Source organism: Tinamus guttatus, unplaced genomic scaffold (genome assembly GCF_059628265.1).
Source record: "Tinamus guttatus ecotype Peru unplaced genomic scaffold, ASM5962826v1 Tinamus_guttatus_pri_ptg000033l, whole genome shotgun sequence".
NCBI lineage: Eukaryota > Metazoa > Chordata > Aves > Tinamiformes > Tinamidae > Tinamus > Tinamus guttatus.
The window spans coordinates 6762259-6782583 of record NW_028288567.1 but is presented as its reverse complement, the minus strand read 5'-3'; the positions used below and the strand labels follow the sequence as shown (position 1 = coordinate 6782583).

The 20325-nt window shown below is 54.7% G+C and overlaps 1 protein-coding gene across 1 annotated transcript in view; it reads left to right on the top strand.

Annotated features, from left to right (window-relative positions):
• Nucleotides 1–20104, top strand: part of ITPKB (inositol-trisphosphate 3-kinase B) — a 34645-nt gene extending 14541 nt beyond the window's left edge. Inside the window, exons 2-7 of the mRNA XM_010226543.2 lie at nucleotides 13613–13712; nucleotides 14068–14281; nucleotides 15264–15468; nucleotides 17119–17220; nucleotides 17598–17669; nucleotides 19748–20104. Of these exons, the coding sequence (XP_010224845.2) occupies nucleotides 13613–13712; nucleotides 14068–14281; nucleotides 15264–15468; nucleotides 17119–17220; nucleotides 17598–17669; nucleotides 19748–19963 (909 nt within the window). The 3' untranslated portion in view covers nucleotides 19964–20104. The remainder of the gene's footprint in view (nucleotides 1–13612; nucleotides 13713–14067; nucleotides 14282–15263; nucleotides 15469–17118; nucleotides 17221–17597; nucleotides 17670–19747) is intronic.
• Nucleotides 20105–20325: the final 221 nt, after the last annotated feature.

Below are 20325 nucleotides of genomic sequence, written 5' to 3'. Positions count from 1 at the left end.
TGTGTGGCAGCAGAGATGTGCATCACTTCACATTGAGGGGAGTCCTTGTCCTCTCATGCAAGAGGTTCAGCAATATGTTTCCTCCTTCTGCTGGCGGCTTGCCAAGACAAGCAGGTTAGGTTAGCACTCATAAAAGCAGCTCTGTGCAGCCCTCAAACTGGGGCATACGGGTTTCCTCTCCAGATTTGCATTTCACTTGCAGCCCGTTTTGACTGACCTGAGGTTCAGCCATGTGCAGGCGGAAGAAGCCTCACACTTCAGCAAGGTTAACTGTAAGTAAGTGCCACGAGGAGGAGCTGGAAAGCATGAGCACACACATAAACACAGACAACCCCAAGCCCCAGCCTCGCCTCATGTCACAGGAGTGCGCCCCAGAACCAGGAGGACGAGCTCATTTGAGAAGGAGGGAACTGTGGGTAGCCCACGGCCTTTGTGCCTTGGTGCAGGGTGTAGATGGACACAGGATGTCCAGACTGTCAGTTTTCCTTCCATCCTTACTGGGAAGCAAAGCCATCACTGGAGTTTTGGTGAAGGTAGTTTTTTGCTTTGTTTTGTTTTGTCTGAATAAGGACAGTAAAAAAATAAAATGGGATTTTAGGCTTTAGTCCAGTTGCTTTTGCTTTTAGTTTCACAAACCTGACGAGCATCCTCAGTTTCTCTAATTCTGATGTCAGAAGTGAAACAAGCTGTTTAAGGGGAGAGCAAGAAGATCTTTAGGCCCGCAGCATCTCTGTGGCTCTCACCACCAAAACAGAGCACAAAACCCCCCTTGTGAGGACAGACGAGCCAGGCCAGAGCGTGTGCATGCCCTCATTGCCAAGCCCCGAGTGAGGCAGCTGAGATCTCTGTGGCTTCATCCCCTGGAGGAAGCTGGATACCAAACCCGCAGCCCGTGGCAAACCCTCGGCTCTTGGCACCCTCTGCTTTCACCCTTGTCCCTATGGCACCCAGCTTCCTCCTTCTGCGAAGACGCAGAAACCTTCTCGAATCCATGCATCAGATCCGTAGCCTCACCGGCAGCGTGCTGGTTCCCTGGGCTGCCTCCCGAGGGCTCTCTGCAGCCTCCTCATGAAGGCCCTGTCCTTCAGCTGAAGTGGTTTGTCATCTCCCGCCAGGCCCTTCTACCTGGAGCTGCCAGAGGCAGCTGCGTTCCTGGGATGCAGAAGGTTTCTTTGCTTCTGGAATCCCTAAGGTTTTGTGAGGGGTTTTGTGTTTATGCTATAGGATGTGGCAGTGGATCATCTTTTTTATTGCACAGGATGTAGCATAAGCAGGCCCTGATTCCTGTTTACCTTAAACACTATCATGGCATTGCTACGCATGCTTTCCTCATTACCCCTCCCCTCTGCCACGGGCCTTCCAGGGCTTTAAGTGCTCCATCTGTACAGCCCGCACAAATCAAACACATCATGCAATCAATATGTCCAGGAGAAGTGAGGTAGAAGCCTTTCCAGTGGAAAATGGATGGGTGTCATTTGTTTGCCCAGGTGTCGTGTGCAGGCCGGGGCAGCTCAGGCCGCACCATGACCGCGGTGCCGGGGAGGCCGTCCTGCTCTGCCGCGCTCTGCGTGCGTGAGGCAGCCACGAAGCTACAAGCCAGCCGCCCACCCGGCCGCCCTCGACGTGGGCCTGCCAATAGTTCTGCTTGCAGGAGACTCGCTGACTTTACCCACGGCCCTTCGGAGCTCTGTTTGAGGCAGGTGGGGGTGAAGATCATGTATCAATTTGGGCTGTGCTCCAGCCCCACACATGCTGCCCTCGGGGTCTCAGACCTCCGGGCCAGACAGTGCTGCAGATTAATGTCCCCGTGGGAAAGACAGGGGCTTTGGCGAGCCTATCTAGTGCCTGGATAGCCCAGGAGCTACCAGGATATTAGATATGCAGGAGCCAAGGATAGAAGCCCAGGTTAGACCTCCTTCTTCCTTGCTCCTCAGCTCTCGGGCTCACGCCCTGGTCTCTGTAACACACACGGCTCTCGGTCGGACACCTCCCACCAGCCTTTACCATGACTTCTCAACTCCTTATTTTTTCCCTTATTTATGATCTTTCTCCTTGTCCGTCAGAAAACAAGACAATGTAGAAAACAATATGCAATTCAGTTTGCAGTGGGGCATCCAATGTACAGGAACTGGCTACTTTGTACGGTACATGCTGTGAAATAACAGACCTGCCTTGGCACGGGCTGGACAAACAGAGGTGACTAAGCAATCCCGTTGATTTATGGCATTAGCCTTGCACAGAAGATCCGGGAAGCCTCTGGGAGAACTGCTGATAGCTTAAGGAATTGCCACCTGAGAGCTATAAAGCCTGCTGGGCACAGCAGGGACCTGCTTTCCGAGCCCGGAGCACGAAACATGAGGCAGGGCAGGAGGTAGCTGCGGGCACCAGCTCTTGCGGAGCGCCCCGTGGCCGGGGCTGCTGCCAGCTGCTGAGGGACACACTGCTGCGAGCCGGGGTGCCATGCAAGGGGCCCCGAGGAGAGGCGGCAATCATGGCGGGCTGCAGCGGCTGTGGGAGCTCCTCTCGCAGGTAGGCAGCTCTGCAGGCAGGATGGGAAGGGACGGGAGCTTGAGGATGCCGAGATGCTGCGGGAGAAGGGGGACACGGGGGTGAATGGAGCACCTGGCAGGCGACAGGCTGCGGCAGGCGCAGCGCACATTCTCACGGGCAAGGGAACTAAGCCCCTTGCCTCATTTGACCTAATCTCACTGTAAAAAAAAGCCATCCATCACAAAAGGCATCACATATCCCTATTTGACCGTCTCCTGCTAGGCTTTGGCACTGGTTTTATTTTTGCTTGTCCCGCTTGTGCCCCCATAGAGATGTGCACGCAGACCTGCCACCCTTCAGAGGTTTTACTGGCTGCAGAGCGATTTTTGCTATCAGTGACACTGCCACGGAGCGAGTGGTGACGGGATTTGGGGTTAAGCAGGGATAAATGATGTGGCAAGGGTGAATAGAGTGAAAAAGGAAGGGAATTTGGCTGCCGGGACCAATGTGTCCTGGTGTGCAGGGCAGACAGTACCAGAGATGCCAGCGGAGGAGCATGGCAGGCGCTCTGCCTGTTGATCCTGGCAGCGGTGGTTCATAAGCACCTCCCGATCACCTGTGGGGTGGGGGAAGGAGGCTTTACAACCCCTGCCTAGTGCCTTGTGGAGTCCATGTGCCGCACTGTCCCTGCCCCGGATGGGCTGTGAGTCTGGGATTCATTAGGTACCTGGCTGTTCGCAGCCCAGAGTGGGAAATCAGCTGACGCTTGGTGGCCAGAAGCAGCCGCTTGAAGGCGCTGCCTGTGTAGCTGCTCACACAGCTTCGGAGTTCCTGCTGGGGGGGCAAGTCTGCATTGCTTAACAAAAAGCAAACACAGCCTAAGACTGAAAGAACATAACCGAACTTGGACTGAGGTGACTTGGGGGACCAGACTTTTTACTAGCTGCTGCTTTTTTGAAGAAATGTCACTCAGGCAAAGCACTAGTATCAAGCCTGAGTTCTTTAGAGGCTGGGGCCCTCTGCCTTTCCTGTTCCTCGTGTATTGAAAAGAGCTTAATTTAGTATGGCTGTGCTATCAGTTGGAGATGTGGTTGTGCCAAATGGCTCTTTGCCGTGTTGCTCCTGCAACATTTCCCCTGGAGCCCATCACAATAGCAGATGTTCCCTCTCAGTGCTGAAAAGAAGAGCCCAAAGTTCAAAGGAAGCTTTGCATCAGGCTGGAATAATGAAGCCAAAATTCGACATTTCCTAGGCCGGGCTCCGTGCCTGCTAGCACATCTCGTGCAGATGCATGCGATGAGGATGTGCAGCGCCCCTCTTGCCACGCAGAGGCCGTGCTAACGGAGGTGCTCTGGGCCTGCAAGAGAGTCATGAAAAAGAGCCCGTGCCTTGAGGTTCGAGTCCTCAACACGCGTGCTCCCAGTGCTGACAGCCGTGGGATGGCACAGGCTGGGGTTCCCTTGCTTCACTGCAGCCGTCTGGCTCCTGGGAAACTCTCTGTGAATGAATCAGCGGCAGCGACCTTATTTTTGGTAAGCAGGGAGAGGAGGTGCTCGCTGATTTTCCACAGAGCTGCCTGCTTAAGCCACAGAGTAAATAATAGGAACAGATATTTCAAGAGAGCCTTTCCCTGGGGGGTTGTTCCCATTGAGTCAGCCGCTCTGACATCGGCAAACGAGAAGCGCGGCCGCCGTCAGGGCTGAGCAGAAGCCCAAGGCAAGTGGGGCTGATTCCTCCTGTCGCCTCAGCTGCGTCGTTGCTATGAGCCTCCACTTCGCGCGCGCTCCACAAGCAGCGCAAACGTGAGTACGAACCTCTCGCCCTGCCTTGTGTGTGCAAAGTGGCATTGGACGTGCCGGCGTGGCACCGCATCCCGTGCCTCCTCAACACGTCTTGCACAGGGTGTGGCTGCACTGGCTGCTCCCTCAGTGGCCCCGGGGCTGCCCACCCACCCGACGGGAGCCCGCGGTTCGCAAGGCTGCTGCCCTGCTCCTGGCGCTGATCTCACTTCTGCAATCGTGTTTCAGCTCAACTCCAAAGAGGGAGCTTTGCCCCTGCCTCAGGAGTGCTCACCTCCCGCACGCTCCTAACTCAGGGTTTGGTGCATATGTGTAGCTGGGTGTACCTGTGGTGCTGGTTAGTGGTCACTCAGGCAAGTCATGGTGCGAGGAGTGGGGACGGTGGCAGGCGCAGTCCCTGCCGCGCTGGGGCTCTGCCCGTGTGTGGGCGGTGCTGGGCACTGGGCACCAGATGCACACAGGTGAGGAGAGCTGGGTGCCGAGCACAGAAAGCTGCACAGACCCTTGCATGCCGTGACACGAGCGCTGGCTGGTCTGGCAGGGATTAAAGCTGGGAATGCTCGCCACGAAGGAGCTGATTTTCTAGCCCTGAGCTCTGCAGCTGCCTATTCCCTAGGTACAGAGAGCACTGGCTGAGCGGGCTGGCTGCTCCAGTAGCAGCTGCCCAAATGGGGTGGCAGGGCCAGGCCATGCCGGATGAAACACATTCCTGCTCAACACGGGGAAAGTAACCATCTATCCCAGGATGTGGGTGCCCGGCAGGAACGGGCTGCGCGCCTGCGGATCGCGGCACCACTGGTAGCTCTCAGCTCCAGCTCTGCAGACCTGACAGCTTGTTTCCTTCAGAAACTATGGGCACAGAGAGACTTCCTGACTCGCCTGCTGCTGCCTCCAGCCAAGCAGCCACGGCTTGTTGCAACACGAGGGCTTGCAAGAGGAGTCCAGTGCAGGGATCCAACTGCGGCAGTGGCTCCCCACTCCATGGGAAATGTGATTATTCACAGAGCTCCAGCCAAGGCTTCCCCGTCTGTGAAGCCCACCAGGGAGGCAGGGGAAGAAGACGGACTGCAGTGCCACAGGAGTTAACTGAAAACATTTTCCAGGATTCCTTAAAGCAAGCAAAGCACTGTTGGCCGGGCAGTGCCAGCAGCAGGGCAGAGCCAGCGAGGCACCCGCAAGCCAGCGGCTGAGCCAGTGGCCTGCGCTGTGTCCTGCGTCCTCCCAGCTGCCTCCCCTTGGCCTCCGCCTGTCCTCGCTTGAGAGGGGGCAGGGACGCGCTGCGCTCGCGGCCATCATGGAGGGCTTAGGATAAACTGCTTCCCAGAATTTGGAAACGAGGAAAGATCAGTGCACGGCAAGGAAGCCTGGCTTCAAGGACCAGGGATTTTGGTTGATCGCTGCTGTGTCTCTAAGCAGTGCTGGAAAATACTTAAGTCTAATAATACCTTTCTTTTTTCCCCCCCTTTTTCCCTCATTTTGAATTCTTTTCTCTGGCATTTTGGCTGACCCTCGAGCAGATTTATTGCTCTAGTAGCTGAAAACGACTGTCAGTAAATCCCTGTTTCGCTGCCTCCAGGGCAGACAGCGCATGGCTTGCCGGCACAACGGAGCTCAGCGGGCTGGAGGGCCAGGCTGTCCAGAGGCCTCCCCAGCAATGTGTTCGCCACAACGAGTACAGTGGGCGCGGGACACACTTCCACCAGGAGCCAGGCTGGGCCCACGTGTGCAAGGACAGGATCCTGTCAGCGTGGCTCCGTCTGCCCATCGGGTTTCCCAGGGCAGGGCCAGCTCCCATGTCAGGTTTCTCTTGGGCATCTGCCACCAGGAGCCATGGACGCATTGGATGCACACGCTGGACGCAGGCTGCCTCCATGTGACTCCCTGGGCTAAGCTTTGTTGCGGGAGGGGGAAAAGCAAAGTCTTTGTTTACCCGTCTCAGTGGAAAAGTTTAGCTGCGGGCCACCTTGCCAAGGCAGGCGCGCGGGTGCCAAAGCGATAGCGCCGCACGCGCCGGCTGCTCGCTGAGCGGGGCCGAGGCCGCCTGGGCTGCACTCGGCGGCCGCAGACGGCCCGTGTGGCACCGGGCACATTCACGAGTTTTGGCTGGGGCATCACCAGGCCCGGCTCTGCCAGGCTTTTTACCTGGGCTGGAAAACGAGAGTGCATTCAGCGCTGCTAATCCCAAATTCCAGCTCTTATTACTCTGTAGCTGAAACACGCCTTAAGCTTCCCCTGGGATTTTGCCCCCATCCTCAGTCATCCTCATACTTCTCTTCCTCTCCTTGGGACTCAGGAGAGGCCCTCCCACCCGTGGCCACTGTTTCCCCGTGCTTTAGGTGACCCTTTGGGTACCTGGGTCTCCCTGCAGCGAAAAGAATTCCCCCCCATAAAATCTAGCTGTGCTCAGGGATGCGCAGCCACTGCCTGGGCATCGCTCCCTGCTCATCTGCCGCGTCACTCCCCGCCAGTAACAGTCACTTCGCAGGTAGGAATCAGGGCATTTTCATCAGTACTTCTAACACACTGGCTATTTTAATGCCTTAGTTCATTAGCAAGACACCGTTTCTGGCACCTATGCTTCTCCGTGCCGGGCCAGAGACTGCAACTATCAAAAACACTTGCAGTTATTTATAAGCTGAAGAAAATAGCTCACCCCGCATCTGCTGGTGCCTGTTCCCAGACACAACCCCACAGAAGAAGGCCAAGCGGTGCTGCCATTCACTGGGTCAAGTAAGGGGCCAAGGTGAAATCTTCAGGGTGATTCAGGAAGGAGGTTAGTTCTGCTGTCACGCTAGTGCCTGGGCACCGAAGCTCACATTCTCAAACCCAGTTTCACCTCTTGTGGGATGCTTAAGCCTGACGTGGGGCTCAAGCTCGCCCTGTCGGTGCTGGGGATCCCGGTCCCAGTGCGGGATGGAGGTGCGCAAGGAGGAGCAGCAGCAGTCAGCTCTGTCGCCATTGGCGGGGTGTTTGGGAAAGGCACCAGCTTTGCATACTCAATCCCATTTGTGATTGAGCACAGAGAGGATTTACCCAAAGCATTTGCATAGCAGATGCGCCGTGCGCTGTGAGTGCTGCCGCGTGCGGGCAGTAAGCCCCGCGACGGCGCCAGTGCTCCAGGCCTGGCACTTGGGGCGCAGTGCCCGGCTTGCCCCATGGCTCCCTCATCGCATTCGGCAAGCTCCATCCGTGTCATGGAAAAATGGAGGGTGCAGCGGCCCGTGCGCCAGCAGCTGGCGCGGCAACCCCCGCCTGCTGCAGCACGGCACGGCACGGCACGGCACAGCATAGCGAGGAAGCGGCGCCCCCGCCGCCCCCGCGGTGCCCGAGGAAACGCTGGGCTGCAGCGTCCGGCCGCGGCACCTCTAGCGCTGCAGCGAAAACCTGGGGTTTCTTCTAGGCTGCCCCAGTGTTTCCTATTTTTAGGGTAAGAAAGGTTGTTGTGCTGCGCGGCCACCACAAGCAAAGACCTATTTCTGCTGCTCTGTGGTGTCGCTGGAGTGACAGGAAGCCTCCGAAACCCGCACAGAACAGCCCCGGGACTGTAGTAGAAGGGACTACAGGGGTTGCTCCATAGTGGTGGGTCCTCTGAGACCCGCCGTGTCTCAAGTCACTCGTGCAGTCCTGGAGCAGCGGTATCCACAGGTACCAGCACCGGCACTGCGTGGTGCCAGGGGCTCTCCCGGCTCCAGAGGCTGCAGCGTCACCCCCATCCAAGGGCTTCTTCTAGATGCATTGGAGCAACATGGTTTTGGCAAGAGTCTCCTCAATTACTCCTTGAGCCTTTGATGTGCTAAAGCAGCCTTGACTGTGGCCTGTGTGTCTGAGGGAGCGGAGGGCAACCAGCTGCATCACTGGCTTAGGCAGTGAGGTTTCCCCTGCCCTTCTGCGAGAAAAAGCCAAGAAAAAGCCCGGCTTTCTCCTTTGTATTTATTTATTTATTTTTCCAGTTGAACAAGCAAACAAAGAACAAAAGACAAAGCAGGTCGGACAGCTGGTGACCGAGTCCTTCCCATGCCGCTGGCGCAGGTGAACAGCAGAAGGGCTGAGGGGAGAAGGTGACTAAGTCTTCCTGCCGGCTGCTCCGTGCTCGCGGCTCTTCCCTGTGCGCTTCCCCCTGGCGCTGCTGCTGCACCCGTGCTCGTGACGGGCTCCCTGTGGCACTTCCCAGTGGAAAGTGGCTTCAGGGCATCCCCTCGTGCCGCGCAGAACCTGTCTGGGAGGGCGTGTTTTAGCCCATAGCTTCTGCGCGCCCAAGGTGCCTCGCACTCATGGAGCTTGTCTGGGAGGCTGCTGCTCGCTGAGGCAGGCATGGAGACCTAAACACTGCGTCTGTGTCGTGCCGCTCGTCTCAGAAACAGCCGCTTTGACATAGTGTTTAGCTCTTTCACTTTAAAAAGAAGAAAAGAGAAGCGATTTGCTTTTCCATCTGTCCGTTCATAAAGGCCGAGTGTGCCTGGTCTCTCTCGCCTCAACATCGCCCTGACCCTCGGCTCCCCGCTGTGCGCCTGGTCGTTGCAGCCGATATTTTTCATCATTAGCACTCAGTCGAAAGCTCCATTTTCCTGTTTCAGATGAGTGTTTCCCCTGCAGCCCCGCAGAGGAACCACGTCCTCCCGCCGGCACTCCGTGGAAAGCTGTAAACAGGAGCCGGGGCAGCACATCCCCGCGCCGGCCCTCAGGACCCTCTCGCGTCCGGCATCGCGCGGGCATTAGCTGCAGGCGTAACGAGTCACTTCATCACACTGGTAAAAGAACAGACTTGAGCTGTCTTGAATTGCACCCAGGAGCAGAGAGGAAGAAATCAGACTCTGAAAACAATTATTAGAAACTTCCATCACTTGGGGTCGAAAAGGACATGTCTTCTGCTCACAGATGGCACGTGGTGGCTAACAGCCAGTCAGACTTCACAGTGACAGAGCTGGCAAGACTGGAGGGTCCTCCCCCCACCAGTAGCTTGGCACTGAGAAGTGCTAAACCCAGCACAGTTTAGCACCGATGGCCGGCCCCAGGGCAGCCTCTGCCTACGATTTGTCCCGCTCAGCCTCTGGGCGGCACCTGAAGCCAGGGAGGCAGAAAGAGTCCTGAACTCAGGAAGACATCAAGCGCGTGTGGATGGAAACACGGCAGTCTCCATGAAGACTGATGACAGAGGTCCCTGACACGGGATCAGATCTTTGCACAATGTGTCGCGTTTCTCAGCTGGCCGCTGGGTCAGCGCCTGCTCGACCCCACTGCCCACAGCCTTGTACACAAGCGCATTGCACAGATGGGTCCTCTGGGCTCCGGGCAGGAATAAGGGCACTCAGGCCTAGTTTTGCCTACCAGCAAGTACTTCTCTAATCTGCAGGATTTTAAAGCTATTTGCTTACGGGGGAAGAAGCACCAAAAGCCATTTCTGAACTATTCCCTTATGCTCTCTAAGCTGAAAATTGCTTAACAAAACTAATTTGTATGTACTTAATGAGTAACAAATGCATTTCCAGAGATCTGGATCAGTTCCCACTCAGGAAAGCAGGCTCAACTTTTCCAATGCTTGCAATTAATAATTCAACCAGCTTTACTGGAAAGTCAGTCACGACTGAGGCGATTTAGGAAGTTTTCAGCTGCTGAAATAAACACGCTTCATTAGGAAGAAATGCTCTGCGCAGGCAGAGGGCTGAGGTTTGGTTTCCTCCGAGCTCATAACTCTGGTTTCGCCTTTGCTCCCACTGAGGCGATTTTGGCTTCTTCCCTCTTTGCCAAATGGGACGGAGGAGTTTGGCTGTGCCTCTCATTTCTGCCATAACGAGCCGCGGGAACGGACCTTGTGTCTATCCTTCTGGGCTCGCGCCATGCGCGAGGTGGGATGCGCTGCATGACGCTGCCGGTGCTCGCATGTGCTCTGGGTGTGCTGGGCTCTGGCAGCTCCCACAGCCGCCGCGTTTCCTTCTATTGTGAGCAGGGAGGACTGGCCGCGCAGCCGCTTCTTGCAGCTCCGCACTCATTGCGCCTCATTCTTCTCGCTGCATCGGGAGCAGGAAGAGGGAGTTTGCGACAATTCCCTGTTTTTTTTCCAATACACTGGAATATTATTTTTGATGAGCCAAGCAGATGTTCCTGGCTTCCATGCGTCCTTTATCCGCACTCCTGTGTCACGCGCGCTGGTCTCTTGTAGACTGCAGGCCAGGCAAGAACTTCGTCCTTGTGACCATCTACCCCAGATCCTTGGTCTTGGCGGGGCTGTGCCCTGGTCCCACTGGAGAAAAGGGTGTTCCTGCCTGAGCCAAATGGAGCGGCCTCTCTCCCATGGGATGCAAAATCCTGGCTGGCTAAGATTCCGCAAGACAGGGCGTAGACACAGTGCACGTAACTAGGGTCCCTCAATGCAACAGAGCCCTTGGGAAGTAGCAGAAATCCTGTCTGGAAGAATTGACCTCCTAAAAAAGTTCCCTCGCCCTTGTGCAGTGCGGAAGCAAATCCGTCAGTGGGGCCGAGGGGCGCTGCAAAACCCAGCGTGCTCCGGAGACAGCAGCGTTGCCACTCCCTGCAGGCGCCCCGCACGGCGGCCAGCTCAGGGACAAGGCTGCCTTCTGTGTGCACCGCCCCGCGGGGCTCTTCCCAGCGCGGGGAACAATCGTCACTCGGGCAACGCGGGCCGCTTGCTGAAGACCAGGAGAAAACTGAGCAGCCTCTTTTCCCTTGGCTGTGCGCGCAGGGGCCTCTGAGCAGGCTGGCACAGCGGGAACCTCACACATGAGCACTCCTGCCGCCTGCTCGCTCAGGAGGAAAAGGGGACTCTCCTGTGGTGAGACTCCAGCAATGAGCAGCTGCTGGCTAAGCCCTGGCGCCGGTGGAAGCGATGGAGCGGTGACTCTACGGGATGGCTCTCGCTGCCGTCTCCTCTCCGTTTTCCTCCGTCCCTCCTGACCCAAGGCTACTTCAGCACCTTCTGAGCATCTTCAGCATCTTCTCTGAAGTTCTCTCGCCCTTCCCTGGCCCAGCTGGATGATTTTGACTCTGTGCACCGGCTAACAAAAAATACTGAAGTGTGAGTCCAGCTCTAGCTATTTCCAGGAACATTTGGTCCTGTAAAACCATAGGAAAACACAATTTCAGCAAATTAAATCAGTTACCGCATATCTCTCTGGTGGCATGCATGGAAAGGGAAAAGCTCCGTGTGCAGGGAATAACACCAGTAAAATTCCACCAAAGTCCACAGTGGGAAAGGGAGGGGACAGGCAGTCTCGGAGAGGCCCGTCTCCCCAAAGCAGACATAAAGGAAAGCCATCTGCTATAGGGAAAACACACAGCGATTGCTGAGCTCATCAGCCACATTTTTTGTGTAATCTAGTTACGCATAATATATCCTCTGACCTTCTGGGTTGGCACCGAGTTCCCACATGTTGTTCTTTCCATACGAAGCTCTATTGACAGATGGGGAAAGCCCAGAGTTTGCTTTCAGCTTCCGATAAGTAAAGTTAAACAAGCAGCAGATAAAACTGTTTTCCCAGCCCTCCTCTCCCAGTGACTTGTGGCTCGTGCTGAGTGCTTAACTCCTCTGGCCCCCGTCCACCTCCTGCTCTAGGCACCACGTGCCAAGATGAGCACAGGAAAGCTGGCAAGTGGCTTCGAAAAGTCACGGGCTGCTCAAACAATGCTTCCAAATTAATATTTAGAGGTGGTTTTGCCGTTGCTCACCTTCGTTCCCACGTGGCAGAGCACGGGTGCAAACAGCCTCCCTCCTCACTAAGCATCGCTAAATAATTTGCTGCTTAACAGCCGATCCATCGGCACTTGCTAGCGCTGAAACAAACTATGAATAAAAGGTGTCAAATGGCTGCAGATGCCACCTGCATGGTCCCTGCTTGTACAGGTTACATGCTCTTGCGGCGGGGTTGAGGGTTCAGTTGGGCTCTGTTGTGCAGAACGTTTGGAAGCGGCTGCTTTCGGCATAGCTGCCAGCTTGCTGGGCACTGCAGGCTGGGGGGAAGCGCGTGTAGCCCTTCGCCTGAAACATCCCTCGGCAGTAGTCGCTGCCAAGCTGCTTTTCTGGCATGCTGAAAAACTGTTTGTCTTGAGGAGCTGCACTTACGTACAGCCGTAGCCATGTTTCTGTGCTCATATTTAAATAGCTCCTTCAAGTAGAAGCCGATGGTTACAGCAGAGCCCGGAGGCACTGCCGTGCAGCCCTCCGCAGGCTGGGTTGGGGCATGTTTCTTTACTGTAAATAGCAGCAGCAGCACTGCCGTGTGTGAGCAGCACAGTGCATAGCCAGGGGCACAGCCAGCCGCTCGCAGAGCTGCTGTTTGCTGCACGTGGCTTGCAGAGAGAAGCTGCGGGTGCCTCGCGCCGCAGCCTTGCGCGGGGACGAGCACGAGCTGAGCACAGGAGCAGGCGCCAACGGGACACCAGGCTCTGAGATGGGCCCCCCCGGCGCGAACCTGGGCTGACACCCCTGCAAATGCAGCCCTGCGCTTTGACGTCCTCCGGGGCTGTAGCTGCAAGCTCCACGCACTGCCTTGGCGTGCTCCCAGTGTGGGCCCTGCACAGTGCCGAGCCGCATGGCGCCGGGGGAGGAGGACTCCCTCTCCTTAATTTAGACATGGTGGGTCACATTCATTGGGAGGCCGACCCGCCTTGGAGGCTTTTTTTCCCCTCCTTTTTAATGAGATCGGTCAGAACTCGATGTTACTATTTTAAAAACAAAAGGAGGAGAACACCCTCCCGCCCCGCCTTGGCCACTGCGTGCTGCCAAAAGGAGAACAAAGAACAGCTAAAGTGCACAAGTCCTGGCACTCGCCTTGGAAATAAAAACATTCATCCTCTTGTCAGGTGGGGAGCTGCCCCCACCTCCCCACTGCCAAAGCAAGCAGGCCAGGCCAGTGAGCGAACCCACGCGGTGCGGGGGCTGGGATGCCCCCCGGCTCCGGTGCTGCATTGCGGGAAGTGTCGGCCTCCCGTGGTTGTCTGCAGGAACAGGCTAACGTCCTGTGCAAATGGGCTACCATCCAGGCTGCCCCCGCAGAGGCGCGCGGGGAGTGGGACGAGGCGGTGCATGTGGCTGGGCTCTCTCCCTCAGCAGCCACCGGCTGGAATGGAGCCAGGACGCCATCCACCTCGGCAGAGCTTTTCGGGATCTCTGCATTTGGAATCAAGGCGCAGGGACTCCAGCTTGGCACAGGGCAGTGGGAAAGAGCAAATTCTCTGTTTGCCTTCCATCCTGCGCTGGCTCTGGTGTCTCCTCCCCTGTCCAAAACATCCATGTGTTCCCTCAAGTGACTCTGTGGAGAGAAAAAGCTTAATGCTTCGCATTCACCTTCATGATTTTTTTTTTTCCTTAGAGCAAATCATGGCGGAAGATCAAGAATATGGTGCACTGGTCCCCATTTGTGATGTCCTTCAAGAAGAAGTACCCTTGGATCCAGCTGGCAGGACATGCAGGTACGGGCCATCGAGAGGTGAAGGGTGACACCCTGGCGCCCTTGCAGCTCACCCATGGGCGTGAGAGCCACCACAGGCAGAGCCATGGAAAGCCCCCTCGTTACGTTAGGCGAAGGTGGTTACAGCCGTGTCCTTGTTTGAGGTGTGCAATTGCTGGCCATAAACCCTTGACATTGTACGTGACTCCAGCAGCACAAGCCTGTTACACCAGGCAAGGCCCCATCAGTGGGGGCTGCTTTGGCTGCAGGTGCAATCTGCAGGTACTTCCGTGGTGGTGGTCTGTCCTTCCTCACTGGGGAAGGCACCATGTCACTGCCCCCCCAGAGCGAGTGCTCGTTGTCCTTGTCCCCTGCAGGCAGTTTCAAGGCAGCGGCCAACGGCAGGATCCTGAAGAAGCACTGCGAGTCGGAGCAGCGCTGCCTGGACCGCCTGATGAATGACGTGCTGAAGCCCTACGTCCCTGCCTACCACGGGGACATTGTAAAGGATGGGGAGCGCTACAACCAGATGGAAGACTTGCTGGCTGAATTTGACTCCCCCTGCGTTATGGACTGCAAAATGGGGGTCAGGTTAGTGTCTTTTGCAGCAGTGTTTGACTGTAAAATCTGATACTCAAAGCAGACATATTTCTTGGGTAAGACTCTCTGAAGCCAATAGCATCTGAACAAACATCAACCCCATCCCCTTAGCCAGCTGCTCCCTGCCAGAAGGATGGGATGCACATTTGTTCTTTCCCTTCCTGACCTGGCTTTGGCATGGGGGCCCTCCCAAAGGAAGCTTTGCCAGGCAGGCCCTGGTGATGGCTAAAGCCTGGAGGGAACCGAACTGCAAGCAAAGGCTGTCTGTCCTAGCTGCAAGCAAACGTTGTCTGTCCTTCACATGAGGAGGAAACCAAGCTTTCCAAGCAGCAAGATAGATAGCTCTTCTAAGCACCCTCTGTTTTATACTGCCCACCCCAAAATCATGGGTTTGCTGAGCTCAGCTCCAGCTCCAGTGCTTTTACCTGTGTTGTTTCTAAGAGGGGACAGTGCCCTGGGGCTCTCTGCTCTGCCATCAAATGCCTTCTCTGCGCAAAGACACCCACTTGCCTTGTGAGTCTGTGGGAGATAGATGAACCCCATCCTGTGTAGTCTGCCCAGTCTCCCTCCCTTGCATGTTCTGTGAGGTGTGGGGGGTAACGACACATTCAGAGACGAGATGGGGTCCCCAGGAACAGGGGACAGCCCCTGCATGGCTGGGCATGGCTAGCAGGAAGTGAAGAGCAGTTCGGATTTGGGGAAAGTAGGTGGCAGGTGGGTATTGTGGACCTCGTTCTGCTGGGACACTGCTCCTGCCTTGCCAGGCTGTTCAGAGAGGACCTGGGCACCCACAGAGCTGAGCCAGGGCAGGTTTGGGAGCTGCAGGAGTTGTTACTGAGTGCATGATGATCGATGTCGGAGGCAGCATTTAGTGGGTGACGATTTTCTGCACTAAGGAGTGAAGCCCTGCACTGTGTCCAGGCACACAAGTGATGGAGCCACTGCAACTTTAAAATCACTTTGTCCTTTGCAGGACCTACTTGGAGGAGGAGCTGATAAAGGCCAGGAAGAAGCCGAGCCTGCGGAAGGACATGTACCAGAAGATGATCGAGGTGGATCCCGACGCCCCAACAGAGGAGGAGAACGTGCTGCGGGCAGTGACCAAGCCCCGCTACATGCAGTGGAGGGAGACCATTAGCTCCACGGCCACGCTGGGCTTCCGGATTGAGGGGATAAAGGTGAGGTTGCTCAGCACCTGCAGTGGCAATACTTCCTGACTGAACCGGGTAACGCAGGCCTGCTCGGAGCAGGCTGCTGGCGACACCGGTGACACCTCAGGACATCCCCCTGGTCCCCCAGGGCTCCTGGGAGGGAGCCTGGCGAAACTGCCACGTCTGCCCAGAATGAGTGGAGCGTGCTGGTGGGTTTCACAGCGCGGCAGGCTGGAGGGGGCAGATGGCACAGAGCAGCGCTGCAGCCCCGCCCTGGTCCCTGCCCTTGCACCCAGGTGCCCGGCCGAGTGCCTCGGTGAAACTGCAGCACCGCCAGGCAGAGGAGGGCAGTCTTAGCCACAATCTTAAATCAGCCCCTGGGTCGCTGTCCCTCGGAGTGAAATGCAACATGCTCTGCTCCAGCTCGAGGGCTCAGACGAGGCGCAGGCTCTCAGCACCGCTGTGCTGTGCTGAGGCATCGACCCAAATCCCAGCTCAGGCGCACGTTGGCCCACACGGTTAGACGGGCATGGTGACTACACTGTGTTTAGACCTCTTCTCAGGATAATTCACCAGCTTCATCCCATGAAGCGGAGCTTATAAACTCCCTGTGAAGTCTGAGCTCTGTTAAACACAACCAACTCTGTTTTCTGCAAGTACCCAGCTGTGGGTTTAACCTCCAGATTTAGCTCATGTTATCTGCACTTGAGCTCCTTCTCTCACTTCAGTCTGAGCATCTTGCTCGACAAGCGGCACTGCAGCAGCTGTGCCCGTGCTGGCCGTGCTTTTACTCAAAACTGTCACTCAGATTTCTGGGGATACCTGCAGGACCCTTTGGACATCAGTTCTTCTCTTGGTCACAGATGTTTTTTCCCCTCCAAGAGTAGGCCATGATTCCACTAGAATACCCACTCATGTGTCTGCAGCCTTGGTCTGCAGACCAAGGGGCTTTCAGACTACAGATCAGCTCAGGCTGTATAAAGCTCAGGCTGTATAAAAAGCAAGTGGGTCAGCCGGGACCCATGCATGCTGTTGCTGCTCCCCGCTTGTTTGCTATCATTGGGATCATTTATATTTATAATCCAGTGCAATGCATCCACCAGCAGGGGAGGATATTCCTCCAGCAGTGTTCCTCAGTCTGTGGCCCAAGGACCTGGTTCAGCGGCCCTTACATCAAAAGCAGGTCATAAGTGAAACACTGGAAATGCAAAATGTGATGAAACGAAATTGTTTTCCCCCACAGGCCGGCACACACTGTGGTAGGAAGTAAAAGCCGCCTGCCGCGTGATGTGGGTCACGGGTGTTCGGGAGAGGGAAGGCAGCGCTTGGACCGCAACACATTGGGTGGTGCTGGCCCCAGGATCAGTCCTCCTGCTGCCTCTAGGAGCCAATGCATCTAATTGCTCTAATTCTCCCTAAATCCCTCAGCTTCTCGATGATTCTCTCCTAATCTAAAGCATGAGCAGTTTGTGCAGCTTCCTGGCTGCTTTTCTGCCGGCTTGCAGGAAGGGCTGTCGGCAAGGCCGGGCCAAGCTGGCTCCCTGCCTCTGCCCTGTTGCAGGGAAAAAGGCCTGACCCAAGGGATGGATTTGGCCCTGGATGTGCAGAAAGGGGGCACAAGGGGGCCCCATCTCCGGGGGCTCCACCCTCGCTCATGGCACTCTCCTCCTCCTTCAGAAAGAGGACGGCACCGTGAACCGGGACTTCAAGAAGACGCGGACAAAGGAGCAAGTCACCGAGGCCTTCCGAGAGTTCACCAAGGGAAACCGCAACATCCTGGTGAGTTGGGGCAGTGGCAAGGGGCTGCCTTGACCCCACCAGCTCTCAGCCCTGCGGGGTCCTCCTCTCTTTGGCCATAGCCTGAGAAATGGCAAATAGAAAGTCCCAGGACTTCCCGGGATGCTGAGGAGGACAGAGGAAAAGTGGGTCCACAAAGAGGCAGGACACGCTACTGGAGGGAGGCCAGGAGGCCACCAATGGCACAGGCCTCCCAATGGCCTGCTGGGGTGGCCATGGAGCACTTGTCCCCAGCATCTCTCCACACGTTATCAGGGACAGGATACAGGGATAGAGGATTTTCTTGTTTACTCTGTCCAGCGCTTTTCTTGCATAGGCTTCTTTCCGCACTGACAGCTTGTTTTTCTTTGCAATTCCAGAACAGTTACCTTAACCGGTTGAAGGGTATCCGGGCTACCTTGGAGACATCCCCATTCTTTAAGTGCCATGAGGTAATACATTTCCTTCCTGCCATGGTATTTAGACAGCTCTGTTTGTAAACGTGAATGGTTTAATCTCAGTTTATCCATGGAGAGAGGAGGGGTTGAAGGCAGCAGCCATAAATTTCTACAACTGCACTTTATTCTTATATCTGCATTTTCATAACTGTGTTTATCTAGTATTTACAGGGAAGTATGGCTGATGACTGATGTAATGTTTGTGCATCTGACATGGACTCAAATCTAATGAAAACCAACATTCATATGGATTGAAACTAATATAGGAGTTACACAGGCTGTTTATGGTTGCAAATGATTGGGGAAAATGCTCATTGCATAAGGGTCTCCTTGAGAGAAATTCCTGTCTGAATGCAAATGTCAGGTATCATTTGGCTGCCGGTTGCTCAGTGCACTCAAACAAGGCTTCAGGTTAGCTATGAACTGCTGATCGTCTTCAAACTGCCTGCATAGAGCTTGCTGGACAAGACTCTTCCTATGGAAAGTTGAAGAAAACAAGATTTTCTACAGTGAAATTTCAGTTTGAATGGGAAAATGAAGAGGAAACACACCCTTCCTGGCCATTTCAAGAGGAATTGTGGCACTCCATTATTTAATTAAACAACTTTATTGATTTAGCATTGACATAGTGTCAATGGTATTGATTTGAATATAATATTGCATCTACTTAACCAAACATGAGACTGCATTTCCTTGGTATGTGTTGTCCTGTGGGAAGAAGAGCCTCATAGGAAAGCTTGACCCCAAGGAAGCAGGAGACGCAGCTTCACCTTCTCAGAGGCATCGCTCTGCCTCTGACGGTGCTGTGGGAGACACCATGAGAGCTGTGGGACCATAACCCAACTGGAAGATGCAGATAAATGTTGAAGAAACTTCAACTTTTTGTCCTGCTTCAAGAAGAAACCTAGAATTTATGCAGAAGTCCCTGCACTCACCCTGGACTCCTCCAGGGCGCTGTGGGAGAATTCACCTGTTGTAGACAGAAGAGTGAAGAATGACAGTAGAAGTCTCTTCCTCTAAAATTACTATGTCCTCTTCTGGCCAACAGGGAGATGTAAGAGCTTATAAAAGAAGAACTAAAAATAAGCATTTCTGGGGAGTAATACAAATCTCTCCACCTTGGATATTCTGCCAGTGCATGATGAGGGAAAGTCCTCAGAAATGTGAATTTGTAAGAACATATCCAGTTCTGGTGGAATCAGAGACAACAATGCGCTTCACCTTTCACCAGCAGTAACAGCACAAGGCACCGAGGTAAGAAGAACTGAGGAGGAAACAGCTCCCAAGTTTTTCTGAGCTCTCCTTGGCCAGTTTGGTGAGGACTCTCCACAAAGAGAGCCAGGCAAGACACGGTGATACCGTGAGAGGAAGGAAACCTCAACCCTGCTTTGACTTTCAGACCCAAACACAAGCCCCCGTTGGCTTCCCGGGCGCTTGCACAGGCCGGTATCTCTTGCAGGATTTTCCCAGAGGCCAAGCAGAGCAAAAGAGCTCTTCAAAGCAGATGCAGCAGAGTAACTCATGAAAAAGAAAACTCATGCGTATGTCTCTGTAGCACATGTCCTCAGAGTTCATTAAAGCCTGGTGGCATCAGAGTGCAAATGAAAGGTGTTTCAAGGCTAAGCTTTGCATGTAACTTGCTTACAGTATAACTGCTTCCTGAGGTGATGCCTGCAAGATTGCTGAGGGTATATTGCACCAATCATTCATAAGGAATCAAGCTGTGGAAAAACCTTAATATGAAGGCAGAGACAATTCATCTCTTTCCCTCCCCAAGGAGCTCAACTTGGTCTCAGGAACTACATCTCTCTCTTTCATGCTCGCATTTTTACAAACCTTTTCTTATGCCAAAAGCTCGGATTTGTATGAGTAAATGAAGCAGTTTAAATGCCGGATTTACATGTGCAAACACAGCTGACAAGCAAAAATCTTAGTTTTGCTCATGCAAAATCTTGGCATAACCTATTGCAAATGCAGTTGTAGATAAGGTCTTTGAGAAGGCTGGCTGAGGAGGGCATGGGTGCACTGAATGGAAAACAGAAACAAGACTAATGAGTCTCCTCTCCCTGCAGGTAATTGGGAGCTCCCTCCTCTTCATCCATGACAAAAAGGAGCAGGCAAAAGTGTGGATGATCGATTTTGGGAAAACCACGCCACTTCCAGAGGGACAAGTTCTCCAGCACAATGTGCCCTGGGTAGAGGGGAACAGAGAGGACGGCTACCTCTGGGGGCTTGACAACCTCATCCAGATCCTAACGGAGCTGTCTCAGAGCGAAGACTTGCATTAAAGCCGGGCGTCCGACTCTGCCGCTACCCTGAACACTGCCCCTCAACTGACTCTTCTGAACTGCACTACAAGACACTTTCCAACCCTTGCCCTCCTGATTTTAAACCTATACTCTCCCTATTTAAGGTGTTTTTGTTGTATTTTTTAGGGTTATTCCTTTTTTTTTCCTTTTTTCCTTTGTTTTTGTAAATACATAGCTAACCCGCCAGAACAAAAGCTGAACTGGAAACCTAGGCACCAGGCCCTCGGCGCGGGTGGATTTGGTTACGTGAGCACCTGCTTCTCCAATCGCAGTTTTGTCTCCCATGCAGCCATGTTTTGGGAGGGCCACCCTGCTTCATCTGGTGGCCCAGGCAGGGCACA